A 19486-nucleotide genomic window follows, 5' to 3' on the forward strand; every position below is an offset into this window, starting at 1 on the left:
GTTTTATCCTATACCTACAAGACATCATGATGCTCACTTTACAGGTGAGAAATGCTCAGAGAAGCAGGGTAATTTACTCAAAATCTCTTAGAGACCAGGTGCCTTTCTGTCATCCAGGCTGGAGTGCAGTGGTGCAATCATGACTCTCTCTAGCCTGGAACTCTTAAGCTCAAGCCATCCTCCCACTTTAGCCTCCCAAAGTGCTGAGATTACAGGTGTGATCCACCACATCTGGCCTGCTCAGTTCTTACAGTTAATAAGTGGTAGATCAAAATGTAAGACTTGTGCTTCTGTGGACACCATCAAGCAAGTGAAAGACACAGAATGGAAGAAAATATCTGTGATCATAAACCTGATAAGGAGATCATATCTAGAATATATAAATCTTAACAATTAAGAAAGGCAAATAACTCAATTTTTACATTGGTGAAGGATTTGAATAGACGTTTCTCCAAAGAAGATATGCAAATGGCCAATAAACACATAAAAAGATGCTCAATATCGTATTTACTAAAGGCATGCAAATCAAAACCACAGTAAGATACCACTGCACACACACTAGGATAGCAATAGTAATAATAAAAAGGACAACATGGAGGCCGGGTGCGGTGGCTCACGGCTGTAATCCCAGCCCTTTGGGAGGCTGAGGCTGGCAGATCACCTGAGGTCAGGAGTTTGAGACCAGCCTGGTCCACATGGTGAAACCCCGTCTCTACCAAAAATATACAAATTATCTGGGTCTGGTGGCGCATGCCTGTAGTCCCAGCTACTTAGAAGGCTAAGGCAGGAGGATCCCTTGAACCTGGGAGGCAGGGGTTGCAGTGAGCAGAGATCACACCACTGCACTCCAGCCTGGGCAACAGAGTGAGACTCCATCTCAAAAAAAGCAAAACAAAACAAAAAAACAAACAAAAAAATCATGCTGAATGAAAGAAGCCAGACACAAAAGATCACATACTGGATGATTCTATTTATATGAAATATCCAGAATAGGCAAATTCATCGAAATAAAAATTAGATTAATGGTTACTAGGGGCCGGGCAAGGTTGGGGGAAATGAGTGACCGCTAACGGGTATGGGGTTTATTCTAGGGGTGATGAAAATATTCTAAAATTGATTGTGGTGGCCAGGCACAGTGGCTCACGCCTATAATCCTACCACTTTGTGAGGCTGAGGTGAGCGAATCGCTTGAGCTCAGGAGTTGGAGACCAGCCTGGGCATGAGCCGGGAGATTTAGGGGGTCTTTGTGGTCATTAATGAGAGGAGGTATGGGAGACCCCCTGCTGGGCGCAGTGATTGGGCTGCTCAGCACATAGCAGTTGCCCAATTTGCTTTCTCTTTTTCTTTCCCCCCAGGCCAATGGTCTAGTCTCTTAGCTGAGTTCATGTTTAAAAGGTGACAGCAATTAGGAGTCTACAGGACAGAAGACTTTTTTTTTCTTTTTTTTTTTTTTTTTTTTGAGACGGAGTCTCGCTGTGTCGCCCAGGCTGGAGTGCAGTGGCCGGATCTCAGCTCACTGCAAGCTCCGCCTCCCGGGTTTTTACGCCATTCTCCTGCCTCAGCCTCCCGAGTAGCCGGGACTACAGGCGCCCGCCACTTCGCCCGGCTAGTTTTTTGTATTTTTTTTAGTAGAGACGGGGTTTCACCATGTTAGCCAGGATGGTCTCGATCTCCTGACCTCATGATCCGCCCGTCTCGGCCTCCCAAAGTGCTGGGATTACAGGCTTGAGCCACCGCGCCCGGCCAGGACAAAAGACTTTAATGGTGGGGGCAAAGTGGGTCTGTGGGGCTCTATGAATAGGCAGTGAGCACAGGGCCATGGCAGAAGATGAGATGGAACCAATGTCAAAAAGGACCTCCTGGCGGGGCACGGTGGCTCACACTTGTAATCCCAGCACTTTGTGAGGCTGAGGCGAGTGGATCACCAGAGGTCAGGAGTTCAAGACCAGCCTGAATAACATGGCAAAACCCCATCTCTACTAAAAATACAAAAATTAGCTGGGCATGGTGGCGCACACCTGTAATCCCAGCTACTTGAGAGGCTGAGGCAAGAGAATTGCTTGAACCCAGGAGGCAGAGGTTGCCGTGAGCCGAGATGGCACCACTGCACTTCAGCCTGGGTGACAGAGCAAGACTTTGTCTCAAAAAAAAAAAGGACCTCCTGGTGTCTTGTTCTCCCTTCTCCCTATGGTAGCAGAAAGACACAGGCTTTGGAGTCACTCAATTTCTGCTATTTATTTATTTATGAGAGAGTTTTGCTCTTGTTGCCCAGGCTGGAATGCAATGGCGCGATCTTGGCTCACTGCAACCTCTGCCTCCCAGGTTCAAGCGATTCTCCTGCCTCAACCTCCCAAGTAGCTGGGATTACAAGCATGTGCCACCACACCCAGCTAATTTTGTGTTTTTTTAGTAGAGACAGGGGTTTCTCCATGTTGATCAGGCTGGTCTGCAATTCCCGACTTCAGGTGATCTGCCCACCTCAGCCTCCCAAAGTGCTGGGATTACAGGTGTGAACCACCGCACCTGGTGAGATTTCTTTTTTAAAAGCTTTTTCTTGTTTGTTTCTGAGACAGAGTTGCACTCTGTCAGCCAGGCTGGCGTGCAGTGGCACAATCTCGGCGCACTGCAATCTCCACCTCCTGGGTTCAAGTGATTCTTGTGCTTCAGACCCCCCCAGTAGCTGGGATTACAGGCATGTCCCACCATGCCTGACTAATTTTTGTATTATTAGTAGAAATCGGGTTTCACCATGTTGCCCAGACTGGTCTTGAACTCCTAAGCTCAAGTAATCCATCCGCCTCCCAAGAGTGCTGGGATTGCTGGCATGGACCATTGCACCCAGCCCTTGAGATTTTTTTTAATTATTATTATTATTATTTTGAAACAGAGTCTCGCTCTGTCGCCCAGGCTGGAGTGCAGTGGCATGATCTCAGTTCACCGCAAGCTCCGCCTTCCGGGTTCACGCCATTCTCCTGCCTCAGCCTCACAAGCAGGTGGGACTACAGGCGCCTGCCACCACGCCGACTAATTTTTTGTATTTTTAGTAGAGACGGGGTTGGTCTCGATCTCCTCATCTTGTGATTCACCCGCCTCGGCCTCCCAGAGTGCTGGGATTACAGGCATGGGCCCCCTACACCTGGCCCAAACAGATTTCTTGCAGCTCTTGCATCACAGGCTTCCACACTTGTTCCCCACCCCCACCCCACAGATGGCGGTGTTAGTCCAGGCATGCGTCTAGTTTCATGTTTTATTTATTTTTTTTTTTTCTGAGACGGAGTCTCGCTCTGTCACCCAGGCTGGAGTGCAGTGGCCGGATCTCAGCTCACTGCAAGCTCCGCCTCCTGGGTTCACGCCATTCTCCTGCCTCAGCCTCCCGAGTAGCTGGGACTACAGGCGCCTGCCACCTCGCCCGGCTAAGTTTTTGTATTTTTAGTAGAGACGGAGTTTCATTGTGTTAGCCAGGATGGTCTCGATCTCCTGACCTCGTGATCCGCCCGTCTCGGCCTCCCAAAGTGCTGGGATTACAGGCTTGAGCCACCGCGCCCGGCCTAGTTTCATGTTTTAAATCAGTATACGTAAATCTGAACAAACCTCCAAATGACGATCTGCCAGCTGGTTAAGGCAGGGATTTAATTGTTAAGATGTCATACCCTCCTAGGTCTGCAGGCCTCAGACCACCTAAGATGAACTTTTTAAATGAAAAGATAATTCCTGAGAAGGATTTAGCACTGAGCCCAAAGCAAGCACTGGCTGAATATTATTATGATTGTTGTTGAATACTTCCTCTGAGTTATGCAAAGGTGAGGTGAGTTAGAGGTCATTCTGGGATTAGGGTGTAACGGGAAGCTTTTGGAAAGCTCTAAAGTGCTATAGCCTGAGATCTTGGCAAAGAAAGTAGTGAGGAGAGGATGTGAATCTATTTGTGTATGCGGCCCTGGGGCCTTTAGGGGTGGGGGTGGAGGTGGGGAAAGTCAGTATCCTAATCTAACTCTTGACGTGATTCAGCAGAAAGATCTGGAGGTGGATCAGAGCTGCCCACGCAAGGCTGAGGGACAGCCCCTGAGATGAATTCAGTCCAGGAAAGAAGTCTGGTCTGAAAACAGGAGGCCCATGGCCGGGCACGGTGGCTCACAACTGTTTTTTTTTTTGGAGACGGAGTCTCGCTCTGTTGCCCAGGCTGGAGTGCAGTGGCCAGATCTCAGCTCACTGCAAGCTCCGCCTCCCGGGTTTACGCCATTCTCCTGCCTCAGCCTCCTGAGTAGCTGGGACTACAGGCACCCGCCACCTCGCCCGGCTAGTTTTTTGTATTTTTTAGTAGAGACGGGGTTTCACCGTGTTAGCCACGATGGTCTCGATCTCCTGACCTCGTGATCCGCCCGTCTCGGCCTCCCAAAGTGCTGGGATTACAGGCTTGAGCCACCGCGCCCGGCCAGCTCACAACTGTTAATCACAGCACTTTGGGAGGCTGAGGCCAGCGGATCACGAGGTCAGGAGATCAACACCATCCTGGCTAACACAGTGAAATACTGTCTCTACTAAAAACACAAAAAATTAGCCACACATGGTGGCATTCTCCTGTAGTCCCAGCTACTCGGGAGGCTGAGGCAGGAGAATCTCTTGAACCTGGGAGGCAGAGGTTGCAGTGAACTGAGATTGTGCCACTGCACTCCAGCCTGTGGCCCAGAATGTCCATTCTTCTATCCATTCGTATGCCCATCCATCCATCCATCCATCCATTCTACAAATATTAAGGCAAACCAACTAAGGACTAAGTCGTGCCATTTTTTCACCCTTGTTGACCTTACTCCCTCTTGGGAGCCCCAACCTTATCATACCTGATCAAATTCACCTTTATCTCATCTTAAGTAATATGATATTGTAATTTTTTTTTTTTTTTGAGATGGAGTCTCGCTCTGTCGCCTAGGCTAGAGTGCAGTGGCATGATCTCAGCTCACTGCAACTTCTGTCTCCCGGCTTCAAGCAATTCTCCTGCCTCAGCCTCCCGAGTAGCTGGGACTACAGGCACCCGCCACCTTGCCCGGCTAGTTTTTTGTATTTTTTAGTGGAGATGGGGTTTCACCGTGTTAGCCAGGATGGTCTCGATCTCCTGACCTCGTGATCCGCCAGTCTCGGCCTCCCAAAGTGCTGGGATTGCAGGCTTGAGCCACCACGCCTGGCCAATTTTTTGTATTTTTAATAGAGACAGGGTTTCACTATGTTGGCCAGGCTGGTCTCAAACTCCTGACCTCATGATCCGCCTGCCTCGGCCTCCCGAAGTGCTGGGATTTCAGGCATGAGTCATCGCGCCTGGCAGTTGTTGTTGTTGTTTTTGAGTCAGAATTTTGCTCTGTTGTTTAGGCTGGAGTGGAGTGGCAGGATCTCCCCTCACTGCAACCTCTGCTTCCTGGGTTCAAGCAATTCTCCTGCCTCAGCCGCCCCAGTAGTTGGGATTACAGATGTGCGCCACCATGCCTAGTTAATTTTTGTATTTTTCGTAGGGATAGGGTTTCACCATGTTGGCAGGCTGGTCTTGAACTCCTGACCTCAGGTGATCCACCTGCCTCGACCTCCCAAAGTGCTGGGATTACAGGCGTGAGCCACCGTGCCCGGATGGTTTCTGTTTAAGGAGGTCCCTCCAGCTGTGGCCTGCAGAGGAGCTTATTGGAGGCAGGAGTGGATTCAGTCAGGCAAGCAATGGTGAGGGCTTGGTCATGAGGAGCGGCTGCGGGAATGGGGAGAAGTGGACAGATTCCACGGCACTTGGAGATGGGCTAGACGTGCGGCATGAAGGCAAGGGAAGAATCAACGACACTTCCAGTTCTCTGGACTGAAGAGCTGGGAGAATAGTGATGCCATGTGCTGGGATGGGAGATTCCTGAGGACGGGTGAGGATGAAAACAATACGCAGCTCTGGCTAAGTTTGACATCCAGGCGTTGATGCTATGTAGGTGGTGTGAAGCCTAGGGCCCAGATCTCTCCATTTTAACATTTAGCCGCACGTAGGGGATGTAAATTAAGGCTGATTTTTATCCAGTGATGCCAAACTCCTTTCTGGCCCTGCCTCCCTGACTCACTGGTTGTGCTTCGGAGTGCAGCGGCTGCGTGGGAGGTGAGAACCCTGCAACTTCCAGGGCTCTTGGAATGCACAGGACCGAGCCTCAACAGCGCCACCGTGTGTCGATAGTCATGACCGCCGTAGACCGCCGACTGCAGTTGCTCCGCCAGCACCCTAAGAAACCAGACCCCCTCACTCCCCTGCTCTTTCGGACGAATAAATCATTGTGGATTCTGGAACGCTTAGAGGTGGGAAGAAGGGGTGGCCTCAAAAGAAAGACGTAGGCCTCCGGGCGCGGTGGCTTACGCCTGTAATTCCATCACTTTGGGAGGCCGAGGCGGGCGAATCAGGAGGTCAAGAGATCGAGACCATCCTGGCTAACACGGTGAAACCCCGTCTCTACTAAAAAATACAAAAAATTAGCCAGGCGTGGTGGGGGACGCCTGTCGCCTCATCTACTGGGGAGGCTGAGGCAGGAGAATGGCGTGAACCCGGGAGGCGGAGCTTGCAGTGAGCCGAGATCCAGCCACTGCACTCCAGTCTGGGCGACAGAGCGAGACTCCGTCTTAAAAAAAAAAAAAAAAAAAAAAAGACATAGGCCGGGCGTGCCTGTAATCCCAGCACTTTGGGAGACCGAGGCAGTTTGTCGCTTGAGTCCAGCAGTTGGAAACCTGCCTGGGCAACATGGCAAAACTCTCTACTAAAATAGTAATCATAAATAATAATAATAATAATAATAATAATAATAATATAATAGTGAAATCTTGGCCGGTCGCAGTGGCTCACGCCTGTAATCCCAGCATTTTGGGAAGTTGAGGCAGGTGGATCACTTGAGGTGGAGAGTTCCAGACCAGCCTGGTGAAACACCGTCTCTACTAAAAATACAAAAATTAGCCATGTATGGTGATGCTGTGCACCTGTAATCCCAGCCACTAGGGAGTCTGAGGCAGGAGAATCACTTGAACTCCAGAGGGCTGCAGCAAGTGGAGATCGCACCTCTGCACTCCAGCCTGAGTGACAGAACAAGACTCCATCTCAAGAAAAAAAAAAAAAAAAGAAATCTACATTTCCATGTGCACAACCTTGGTCAGGATCACACTGAGATTTCAGAAGACATCTGAAATGGTCATTGTGAAGTGGGACTGTTCTCGTTTTTGTTTGTTTGCTTTTCTTCTTTCCTTCTTTTTTTTTTTTTTTTTTTTTTTTTTTTCTTTTTTCAGATGGAATCTCATGTTGCCAGGCTGGTCTTGAACTCTTGGCCTCAAGTGATCCTCCCACTTTGGCCTCCCAAGCAGCTGTGATTACAGGTGTGAGCCTGGCCCTGGACCACTCTTAAATTCAGACTAATACAGGCATGTTAACTTCAGAGACATGATTTTGTGAATGGTGAATGACTCCTTGTAAAGATCTGAACTAGGCCGGGCGCGGTGGCTCAAGCCTGTAATCCCAGCACTTTGGGAGGCCGAGACGGGCGGATCACGAGGTCAGGAGATCGAGACCATCCTGGCTAACACGGTGAAACCCCGTCTCTACTAAAAAATACAAAAAACTAGCCGGGCGCGGTGGCGGGCGCCTGTAGTCCCAACTACTCGGGAGGCTGAGGCAGGAGAATGGCGTGAACCCGGGAGGCGGAGCTTGCAGTGAGCTGAGATCCGGCCACTGCACTCCAGCCTGGGCGGCAGAGCGAGACTCCGTCTCAAAAAAAAAAAAAAAAAAAAAAAAAAAAAAGATCTGAACTCATGTAAGGAAAATTCTTCCTTTGATTAACATTTAGCCATATTCCTGGAAAAGTCAGTATAAGCTAAAACTGTATATAATGTAATGTGTTTACATAACTGAGTTAGGGTTTTCAGCTCATAACTATAAACAGGTTTTCCACTCGTGTAAATAACTCGTAGGACATTAGAAAGTTGTGCAGGACATGGAATAATGATCTGTTTTGCAGGACTGTCCCAAATGCTGCAGGGTGTCCAGCATGCCTGGCTCATGTCTACTAAAGATCAGAAGAGTCCGATCAGGCCAGGTGCTCTTTCTATTTCTACAAAAAGGCTCCAAAAACAAAGTAACTTGCTCATGGTCACATAGTCAATTCGAAGAGGCAGAACCATAGTTAGAACCCAGGCTGGTCAATCTGACTCCAAAGGCTGTGATTTTACCCTCTTTTTAAATTTTTTATTTAATAGAGATGCAGATTTATTTGTGTTGCCTAGGTTGGACTTGTGGGCTCAAGCAATCCTCCTGCCTCAGCCTCCCAAGTAGCTGGGACTAGAGGCACCCACCGCCATGCCTGGCAACTTTTTTTTCCTTTTTGAGACAAAGTCTTGCTCGGTCTCCCAGGCTGGAGTGCAGTGGCACAATCTTGGCCACTGCAACCTCTGCCTCCTGGGTTCAAGTGATTTTCCTGCCTCAGCTTTCTGAGTAGCTGGGGCTACAGGCGCATGCCACCACCCCTGGCTAATTTTTGTATTTTTAGTAGAGACAGGGTTTGCCATGTTGGCCAGGCTGGACTCGAACTCCTGACCTCAGGTGATCTGCCTGCCTCGGCCTCCCAAAGTGCTGGGATTATAGGCATGAGCCACTGTGCTTGGAGAGACCCTTTCTTTAAAAAGAAAAAAAAAAGCTGGGCACGGTGGCTCACGCCTGTAATCCCAGCACTTTGGCAGGCTGAGGTGGGCGAATCACAAGGTCAGGAGATCAAGACCATCTTGGCTAATATGGTGAAACCCTGTTTCTACTAAAAAAATACAAAAAATTAGCCGGGCGTGGTGGCAGACACCTGTAGTCCCAGCTACTCAGGAGGCTGAGGCAGGAGAATGGAGTGAATTAGCGAGACTCCATTTAAAAAAAAAAAAAAAAAAGAGAAAGACAAAAATAAATTAAAAATAAACTTTACTCGAATGTAAGAGTCTCATGCTCTACCGACTGAGCTTGCTGGGCCCTCCACTCTCTTGTAAAAATTACACCAGCCACCACGCCCAGCTAATTTTTGTATTTTTAGTAGAGACGGGGTTTCACCTTGTTAGCCAGGATGGTCTCGATCTCCTGACCTTGTGATCCTCCTGCTTCAGCCTCCCAAAGTGCTGGGATTACAGGCGTGAGCCACTGCGCCCGGGCTGTTTTTTTTGTTTTTTGTTTTTTGTTTTTTTGAGATAGAGTTTCACTGTTGTTGCCCAGGCTGGAGTGCAATGGTACAGATTTGGCTCACTGCAACCTCCACCTCCAGGGTGCAAGCGATTCTCCTGCCTCAGCCTCCCAAGTAGCTGGGATTACAGGTGTCTACCACCACACCAGCTAATTTTTGTATTTTTAGTAGAGACGGGGTTTTGCAATGTTGGCCAGGCTGATCTTGAACTCCTGACCTCAAGTGATCCACTCACCTCGGCCTCCCAAAGTGCTGGCATTGCAGGTATGAGCCACCACTACAGCCTGCTGCAGACTTTTCAAACAGGTGTTCCTAAGCTTCCCCAGCATATTCTAAGCTCCTGATCTAGGCCTAATGAAGCAGATGTGCAGACTATGCATTGTCAACTACTCCCTGGTGACTGGGTGACTGATTTATTCAGTCCATTGGGTGTACTTGGAGAAACAGTGCCGTCTGTCCTCTGGCTTTCTTTTTTTTTTTTTTTTTTTTTTTTAGACGGAGTCTTGCTCTGTCGCCCAGGCTGGAGTGCAGTGGCCGGATCTCAGCTCACTGCAAGCTCCGCCTCCCGGGTTCAGGCCATTCTCCTGCCTCAGCCTCCCGAGTAGCTGGGACTACAGGCGCCAGCCACCTCGCCCGGCTACTTTTTTTGTATTTTTTTTTAGTAGAGACGGGGTTTCACCGTGTTAGCCAGGATGGTCTTGATCTCCCGACCTCGTGATCCGCCCGTCTCGGCCTCCCAAAGTGCTGGGATTACAGGCTTGAGCCACCACGCCCGGCCTGTCCTCTGGCTTTCAATGGCACGCTTCCATGCACTCAGGGGTCTGTAGAGGCCAGTTTGAGAAGCGAGTCTTTATAGGTCTTATAACTGGATATTCATCTAAGTTAGACAGGTGCGCTGGCTCATGCCTGTAATCCCAGCACTTTGGAAGGCAAAGACGGGAGGATCACTTGAGGCCAGGAATTCGAGAACAGCCTAGCCAATATTGTGAAACCCCATCTCTACTAAAAATACAAAAATTAGCTGAGTATGGTGGCACATGCCTGTAATCCCGGCTACTCGGGAGGCTGAGGCAGGAGAATCACTTAAACCTGGGAGGTGGAGGCTACAGTGAGCTGAGATGGTGCCATTGGACTCCAGCCAGGGCAACAGAGTGAGAGCCTGTCTCAAAAAAAAAAAAACAAGAACTGGATTCAAACTCTGCTTCCAGCATTCACCAATTTCTGGACAAATTACTGAATCTCCTTTTGCTTTTGTTTCCTCACATGCATCACAACTATCTCACAGGGCTGTGTGGGGTTACATGAGCTGATAACACACATGCTGAGGACTCTGAGTGCCTCACAGGTAGTGAGTGCACATAAAACATTAGCCATTATTATTGCTGCTGTTAATATTTGTGTGTACTAGGTACTCTTCTGGGGAATGCCTGTGGTAGACAGGCGCTAAGACAGCCGCTGTGATTCCCACCGCCTAATATTCACACCCTGGTGTAATTCCCTCTCCTTAAGTGTGGGTGGGACTGTGACTTGCATCTAGCCAACAGGATAGAACAGAGGTGGTGGATCTATGTGATTACGTGGATGTGATTATGTTATATAAGATTGTGGGGCCAGGCGCGGTGGCTCATGCCTGTAATCCCAGCACTTTGGGAGACTGATGTGGGCGGATCACGAGGTCAGGAGTTTGAGACCAGCCTGGCCAGCATGGTGAAACCCCATCTCTACTAAAAATACAAAAAATTAGCCAGGCGTGGTGGAATGTGCCTATACTCCCAGCTACTTGGGAGGCTGAGGCAGGAGAATTGCTTGAACCCGGGAGGCGGAGGCTGCAGTTAGTGGAGATCACACCATTTTACTCCAGCCTGGGAGACAGAGCAAGACTCCATCTCGAAAAAAAAAAAAAAAAGAGAAAAGATTGTGGTAGCCTCTCTCTCCCTTTCTGGCTTTCAGCAAGCAAGTGTCCTTGCTGGGGGGCTCACGTGTCAAGGAACTGAGGGCAGCCTTGCTTGCAAGTGACTGAGGACCACAGTCTGATAGCCACAGGGGCTGAATGCTACACGTACTCTTTCCCCACCTGAACCTCAGAGGAGACTGCAGGCCTGGCCAGCTCTGAGTGCTGGTCCCCCTGCAGAGGACCCAAGTAAGCCGACTCGTGACCCACTGAGACAGATGTAAGAAATTTTTTTTTTTTTTTTTTTTTTTAGGCAAGGTCTGGCTCTATCCGCCAGGCTGGAGTACAGTGGTTCGATCTCAATCTCAGCTCACTGCAAGCTCTGCCTCCTGGGTTTGAGCCATCCTCCTACCTCAGCCTCCTGAGTAGCTGGGGCCACAGGCACATACCACCACACCTGGCTAATTTTTGCATTTTTTGTAGAGATGGGGTTTCACTGTTGCCCAGGCTGGTCTTGAACTCATGAGCTCAAGCAATCCACCTACCTCGGCCTCCCAAAGTGCTGGGATTACAGGCATGAGCCATGGTGCCCGGCCATGCATTGTTTTAAGCCACTAATTTTGCGGGTAATAGGTAATAGTTTTTGTTGTTGTTGGTGGTGGTGGTTTTTTTTTTTTTTTTTTAACAGGATCTCACCCTATCTCTCAGGCTAGAGCTCAGCGGTGCAATCATGGCTCACTGTAGCCTCGACCTCACAGGCTCTAGTGATCCTCCTGCCTCAGCCCCCTGAGTAGCTCAGACTACAGGTGCATGCATCACTTTTTGTATTTTTTGTACAGAGGGGGTTTTGCCATGTTGCCCAGGCTGGTCTCAAACTCCTGGGCTCAAGCGATACTCCCACCTTGGTCTCCCAAAGTACTGGGATTACGGGCGCGAGTCACTGCGCAGGCTTGTGGTAGTGTTTTACACAGGAGTAGTTAACTAATACACCACCACTCACCTCCTCCAGCTCTTTGCTCCTTCAAGCCTGCTCTCTTTCTCCTGAGTCATCATTATCTCTGTTCTGATTCCCAGCAACCACCAACCCATACCTGTGTGTGTTTTAGTGTCTGCATCTCAGCTTTTTGTTTTGTTTTGTTTTGTTTTGTTTTTGAGATAAAGTTTCGCTCTTGTTGCCCAGGCTTGAGTGCAATGGTGTGATCTCGGCTCACTGCAACTTTCCCCTCTTGGGTTCAAGCAATTCTCCTGTCTCAGCCTCCTGAGTAGCTGGGATTCCAAGCAACCGCCACCACACCCAGCAATTTTTTTTTTTTTTTTTTTTTTTTTGAGACAGAGTCTCGCTCTGTCGCCCAAGGTTGAGTGCAGTGGCGCGATCTCACTGCAAGCTCCGCCTCCCGGGTTCACGCCATTCTCCTGCCTCAGCCTCCAGAGTAGCTGGGACTACAGGCACCCGCCACCACGCCCGGCTAATTTTTTGTATTTTTAGTAGAGACAGGGTTTCACCGTGTTAGCCAGGATGGTCTCGATCTCCTGACTTCGTGATCCACCTGCCCCAGCCTCCCAAAGTGCAGGGATTACAGGCGTGAGCTACCGCTCTGGGCCCACACCCAGAAAATGTTTATATTTTGAATAGAGATGGGGTTTCAGTATGTTGGTCAGGCTGGTGGGTCTCCATTTCTTTTTTTTTTTTTGAGACGGAGTCTCGCTCTGCCGCCCAGGCTGGAGTACAGTAGGGTGATCTCCGCTCACTGCAAGCTCCGCCTCTCGGGTTCACGCCATTCTGCCTCAGTCTCCCGAGTAGCTGGGACTACAGGTGCCTGCCACCATGCCCGGCTAATTTTTTGTATTTTGTAGTAGAGACGGGGTTTCACCGTGTTAGCCAGAATGGTTTCCATCTCCTGACCTCGTGATCTGCCCGCCTCCGCCTCCCAAAGTGCTGGAATTACAGGTGTGAGCCACCGTGCCCGGCTAATTTTGTATTTTTAGTAGAGACATGGTTTCACCCTGTTGGCCAGGCTGATCTCGAACTCCTGACCTCAAGTGATTCACCTACCTCAGCCTCCCAAAGTGCTGGGATTATGGGCGTGGATCACCACGCCCAGCTGTGTCTCCATCTTATTTATTTATTTATTTATGAGACGGAGTCTTGCTCTGTCGCTCAGGCTGGAGTGCAGTGGTGCGAACTTGGCTCACTGCAACCTCCGCCTCCTGGGTTCAAGTGATTCTCCCGCCTCAGCCTCCTGAGTAGCTGGGATTACAAGCGCCTGCCACCACACTCAGCTAATTTTTGTATTTTGAATAGAGATGGGGTTTAGTATGTTGGTCAGGCTGGTGGGTCTCCATCTTTTCTGTTTGTTTGTTTGTTTTTGAGACGGTGTCTCGCTCTGTTGGCCAGGTTGGAGAGCAGTGGCACCATCTAGGCTCACTGTAAGCTCCGCCTTCCGGGTTCACGCCATTCTCCTGCCTCAGCCTTCCGAGTAGCTGGGGACTACAGGTGCCCACCACCACGCCCAGCTAATTTTTGTGTTTTTAGTAGAGACGGGGTTTCACCACGTGTGCCAGGCTGGTCCCCAACTCCTGACCTAAGGTGATCCACCCCCTTGGCCTCTTAAAGTGCTGGGATTTACAGGCGTGAGTCACAGAGCCCGGCCACGCCATTTAATCTCTCCAAGCCTCGGTTCCTCCACTGTACGATGGGGATAGCACCTACTTCAGAGATTGCTACTCCGAATAAAAGGAGCTGGCATGTCATGTAACAAGCGCGACCTATAACACGCAAGTGATAGAGGTTACTGACTAGCTTTAGCCTCAGGCCAGCAGCCTCCTGCTCTCCCTGCCCCGCGCGCCCCACGTGCCTCCTGTAAACAAGAGAGCGCGCAGGCGCCCCAAGCCAGCGCCCATTGGTCGGCGCGCGGTCGCCCCGCGGGAGGGAGGACTCAGGCCCGGCTTGCAGCTGGCTCTGTACCCGGTCGGTCGGTGGCGCGTCTGTTGGGTCCGCGCGTCCGGGCAGCCGGCTTTGCCCTCGCCATGGCGCCCTGGCTGCAGCTGCTGTCGTTGCTGGGGCTGCTCCCGGGCGCAGTGGCCGCCCCCGCCCAGCCCCAAGCCGCCAGCTTTCAGGCCTGGGGGCCGCCGTCCCCGGAGCTGCTGGCGCCCACCCGCTTCGCGCTGGACATGTTCAATCGCGGCCGGGCTGCGGGGACGCGGGCCGTGCTGGGCCTTGTGCGCGGCCGCGGCCGCCGGGTGAGAACGCGCCAGGGGCGGGGGCGCCGGGCCCGGGTCCGAGGGATAGGAACTTTGACCTAACCTTGGGATGGGGCCTGCCCGCTGGACGAACCGATCTCTGGTGGTGGGGAACAGGCAGCACCGCACGGGCGGGACCGTGGGCGCCATGAAGGGCCGACCGTGCCCGCCTCACCTGCCCCTCTCTACAGGCGGGCCAGGGTTCGCTGTACTCCCTGGAGGCGACCCTGGAGGAGCCACCCTGCAACGACCCCACGGTGTGCCGGCTCCCCGCGTCCAAGAAAACCCTGGTGAGTGATGAGGCTCTTGGGATTCCCCGCCCCCTGGCTGAGTAAGGCAGCAGTTAGATTATGACGAGTTAGGTCAAGACGCAGGAATCTGATGCAGCTGATGCCCCACCTCGAGCCACTTCCCAGGCCCCGAGGGCCAGAAACCAGGATGCTCTGAAGGGGAGGATGTCCCGGTGCAGCTGTCCACTGTGATGGGGTGATTGCCTTAGGGGTGGCCCTCATCTGAAGAGCCTCCAGCTCCATCTTGCCCAGATCTTGCTCCCCAGATCCAGATCCAGGCCCCCAGAGCAGCTTCTTCCTCTCCCTCCAGCTCTGCAGCTTCGAAGTTCTGGATGAACTTGGAAAACACGTGCTGCTGCGGAAGGACTGTGGCCCGGTGGACACCAAGGTTCCAGGTGCTGGGAGAGCCCAAGGCTGCTGGGGAGCCCAAGTCAGCCTTCACTCAGGGCTCAGCCATGATTTCTTCTCTGTCCCAACCCCATCCAGACAGCAGAAATGAGACTTTCAGCTCAGTCCTTTCCCTGTTGAATGAGGATCCCCTGCCCCAGGTGAGGATCCCGTAGCTTGGGGAGCCAGCCACTGCCTCATCGCCCTTCTCCTCCCTTCCCTCTGGAGTGGGTTTCCCTGGTTAGCCTAAAGACTGGTCTACCTATCCAGGACTTGCCTGTGAAGATGGCTTCAATCTTCAAGAACTTTGTCATTACGTATAACCGGACATATGAGTCAAAGGAAGGTGAGGACCCAACCTTGGCTATACCTGTTTCTATCAGAACAGGACTTTCCCCCCAACTTGGCACCTTGGTGTGGGGGAGGAGAAAGACAAGAGGCAGTGCAGCTGTTCAAGGACCCTGTAATTCCTGAGTTCTCCCTAAGCCTTGCTAGACTGGGCAGCTACCCTGAGTACCTGGTCCCTTCTCCCACCTTATCTTCCCGCTCAGAAGCCATGGGTTTTGGCCGGGTGCGGTGGCTCATGTCTGTAATTGCAGTACTTTGGGAGGCTGAGGCAGGCAAATCACCTGAGGTCTGGAGTTCAAGACCAGCCTGGCCAACATGGTGAAACCCCATCTCTACCAAAAAAAAAAGTACGAAAATTAGCCGGGCGTGGTGACGCATGCCTGTATACCAGCTACTCGGGAGGCTGAGGCAGGAAAATCGCTTAAACCCAGGAGGCGGAGGTTGCAGTGAGCCAAGATTGCGCCATTACACTCCAGCACGGGTGACGAGTGAAAACTTGGTCTCAAAAAAAAAAAAAAGAAAGCCATGCGTCTCCATCACTCTGGGCAGGGTGGGATGGGGCAGAGGCCGGATTTTTTGTGCTGGAGAGTCCTTGACAACATGGCCTTTCCCCACCACCTCTTGTGGGTAGTGTCCTTAAGACCCCATTTACTGCTTTTGCACCTGGGAAGTCATCACTTCAGTTTGGCCCCAAAAGTTGATCAGACCTCCCACTCCATCACTTGCATGTCTGGCCCCCACCCCTACCTACTCTGCGGGGAAACCCCTGCCAGCTAGCCCCAGTTGCCCCTCCTTTTATCTGCCTGGGGTCAAGCCCCTCCTCTTCTGCTCTTTGGTCCTCAGAAGCCCGGTGGCGCCTGTCCGTCTTTGTCAATAACATGGTGCGAGCACAGAAGATCCAGGCCTTGGACCGTGGCACAGCTCAGTATGGAGTCACCAAGTTCAGTGATCTCACAGGTAGGGATAGTGGCCAGAGTCCTCATGGAGCCAGGAAGAGATAGGACCTTGCTTGCAAGGCCTCTGGCCAGGTCTGGCTTAGAACACTTTTCTCCCCATGCCCTGCCCACCTTTGCTTGCAGAGGAGGAGTTCCGTACCATCTACCTGAATCCCCTCCTGAGAGAAGAGCCTGGCAACAAGATGAAGCAAGCCAAGTCTGTGGGTGACCTCGCCCCACCTGAATGGGACTGGAGGAGTAAGGGGGCTGTCACAAAAGTCAAGGACCAGGTTGGACCCCTAGAAGTGAGGGTGGGACATGGGCACTGCACTGGGGCTGGTGAAGGGATCCAGCTCTGACTCCACCCATCTCTTGTAGGGCATGTGTGGCTCCTGCTGGGCCTTCTCAGTCACAGGCAACGTGGAGGGCCAGTGGTTTCTGAACCAGGGGACCCTACTCTCCCTCTCTGAACAGGGTGAGCATCTCGCTCTACCCCTCTGTCCCCAGCCTAGCCCCTCAGGAGGGCTTCTTGGGACCAGCCTTCTGTCTCCTAGAGCTCTTGGACTGTGACAAGATGGACAAGGCCTGCATGGGCGGCTTGCCCTCCAACGCCTACTCGGCCATAAAGAATTTGGGTATGCATTAACGGGGTCAGGAGGGGCAACTGGAGCCACTTCTCCCTCTGCAAGAAGATACTTTATGATGGGGGGAGATGTGAGCGTGAGAGTCACACAGAGCTAAGTTGAAGTCTTAATGCTGACCCAGCCAGGTGTGGTGGCTCATGCATGTTATTCCAACACTTTGGGAGGCCAACGTGGGAAGATCACTTAAGACCAGAAGTTCAGGACCAGGTTGGGCAACATAGCATGACCCCATCTCTACAAAAAATTAAAGACATTAGCCAGGCATGGTGGCTTGCATCTATAGTCTCAGCTACTTGGGAGGCTGAGGCAGGAGGATTGCTTGAGCCCAGGAGGTTGAGGCTACAGTGAGGCATGTTTGTGCCACTGTACTCCAGCCTGGGTGAAAGACTGCTGGGACGAGCCCTTGGTGAGGAGTCAGAAGTTGGAGCTGAGTTCTGTCTCTGCCACTTTTCTTGCTGGGTGCTGGTCCCTCCTCCCCATCTCTCCCAGCCTCAGATGTGTCATTTCTAGAATGAAGACATTCCTCAGGGGGGATGGCCTGTGGCCTGGGGTGGACGAGGAATGTGAAACCTCATGTAGGGGGCTTAGTCCACTTCTGGCTGTGAATGGTAAATGGGAGCCCGCCCTTCTGTACTCACCCGCACCGTTCCCCAGGAGGGCTGGAGACAGAGGATGACTACAGCTACCGGGGCCACATGCAGGCCTGCAACTTCTCAGCAGAGAAGGCCAAGGTCTACATCAATGACTCCGTGGAGCTGAGCCAGAATGAGCAGAGTGAGTGAGGGGCGGGGTGAGGTGAGGCAAGGTGGGGCCAGGGCCTGGGTACCCACTGATGCCACCCTTTCCCATCTCAGAGCTGGCGGCCTGGCTGGCCAAGAAAGGCCCAATCTCCGTGGCCATCAATGCCTTTGGCATGCAGGTGAGGCCCTAGCCCCACTGCCCCTGTCCCATCTCTTGTTGACCTCCCCGACCTCATCTTGGAGTTGATCCCCTACTCCTTCTCCACCTCCAGTTTTACCGCCATGGGATCTCCCGCCCTCTCCGGCCCCTCTGCAGCCCTTGGCTCATCGACCATGCGGTGTTGCTTGTGGGCTATGGCAACCGTGAGTTCCGCTGCCTATCCTGCATCCAGCCAGGCCACAGGCATCTCAAGTCCTCTAGAGGGGAAATAGGGGGAATGCCTAGGGACCCTGTCCTTACCCGCTGCCTGGGCCATGGCCACGCGGGCATCATCTGTCCTGTCTGTGGAAGGGAAGCTGAGCTGTAGGAGGGTAAATTTTTTTTTTTTTTTTTTTTTTTTTTTTTTTTTGAGACGGAGTCTCGCTCTGTCGCCCAGGCTGGAGTGCAGTGGCGCGATCTCAGCTCACTGTAAGCTCCGCCTCCCAGGTTTACGTCATTCCTCACCAAGTAGCTGGGACTACAGGCGCCCGCCACCTCGCCCGGCTAGTTTTTTGTATTTTTTAGTAGAGACGGGGTTTCACCGGGTTAGCCAAGATGGTCTCGATCTCCTGACCTCGTGATCCACCCGTCTCAGCCTCCCAAAGTGCTGGGATTATAGGCTTGAGCCACCGCGCCCGGCCAGGAGGGTAAATATTGATGACCTGCAAGAGACGGGTGGGTGGGTGCTTCCTCCCTGCCCCAGGGCTTCTCCCTGAGGCTGGTAGGTGGGCCCCTTGCTTTCTGTTCTTTTCCTAGTCCTCGTCATACAGTAGGCCCAGTGCAAGTATTTGAAGGTGCAAAGTGATTAAGGCTCTGCCTGGAGAATTAAGGGCCCTGATCCTTGTGCTCTGCACTGCACCCCAGGCTCTGACATTCCCTTCTGGGCCATCAAGAACAGCTGGGGCACTGATTGGGGTGAGAAGGTGAGTCTTGCCGGCTTGGCCTCTGGCCCCCCAGCTGCCATCCTACCCTGGTGCCCTCACCAGCTCCCCCTCTCCCCCAGGGTTACTACTACTTGCATCGCGGGTCTGGGGCCTGTGGTGTGAACACCATGGCCAGCTCGGCGGTGGTGGACTGAGGAGGGGCCCCCAGCTCAGGACCTGGTGCTGATCAGAGTGGCCGCTGCTGCAGCCTGACGTGTCCAGGCCCCTCCCCGGGAGGTACAGCTGGCAGAGGGACAGGCACTGGGTACCTCAGGGTGAGCAGAGGGCACTGGGCTGGGGCACAGCCCCTGCTTCCCTGCACCCCACTCCCACCCTGAAGTTCTGCACCTGCACCTTTGGTGAATTGTGGTAGCTTAGGAGGATCTTGGGGTGAAGGGTGGTATCTTGGCAGTTGAAGCTGGGGCAAGAACTCTGGGCTCGGGTAATAAGCAGGAAGAAAATGTTCTGATCTTAAGCCCAGCTCTGTCCTGCCTCCGCTTTCCTCTGTTTGATACTATAAATTTTCTGGTTCCCTTGGATTTAGGGATAGTGTCCCTCTCTACGTCCAGGAAACTTGTAACCAACCTTTTCTAACAGCAATAAAGATGTGTCCTGGTCCCCAGTGTGGTATGAATGCTCAGTCCCCGGGGGTGAGGAGGGAGGGCAGGACTTTTGGTGGGTCAAGGTGGGAT

General features: G+C 52.1%; 1 protein-coding gene across 1 annotated transcript; it reads left to right on the plus strand.

Moving 5' to 3' along the window:
• The first annotated feature begins 14017 nt into the window (after positions 1 to 14017).
• Positions 14018 to 19416, plus strand: LOC105469644 (cathepsin F). Its single transcript, XM_011720958.2, is given in 14 exon segments — positions 14018 to 14328; positions 14520 to 14618; positions 14929 to 15015; positions 15017 to 15166; positions 15276 to 15351; positions 16197 to 16310; positions 16433 to 16578; positions 16667 to 16763; positions 16843 to 16923; positions 17587 to 17706; positions 17787 to 17851; positions 17945 to 18035; positions 18736 to 18794; positions 18875 to 19416. Coding segments are annotated over 14 exon segments (1473 nt in total). The 5' UTR covers positions 14018 to 14115; the 3' UTR covers positions 18950 to 19416.
• The last annotated feature ends 70 nt before the right edge of the window (positions 19417 to 19486 follow it).

The sequence above is a fragment of the Macaca nemestrina genome, chromosome 12 (genome assembly GCF_043159975.1).
Source record: "Macaca nemestrina isolate mMacNem1 chromosome 12, mMacNem.hap1, whole genome shotgun sequence".
Classification (NCBI taxonomy): Eukaryota; Metazoa; Chordata; class Mammalia; order Primates; family Cercopithecidae; genus Macaca; species Macaca nemestrina.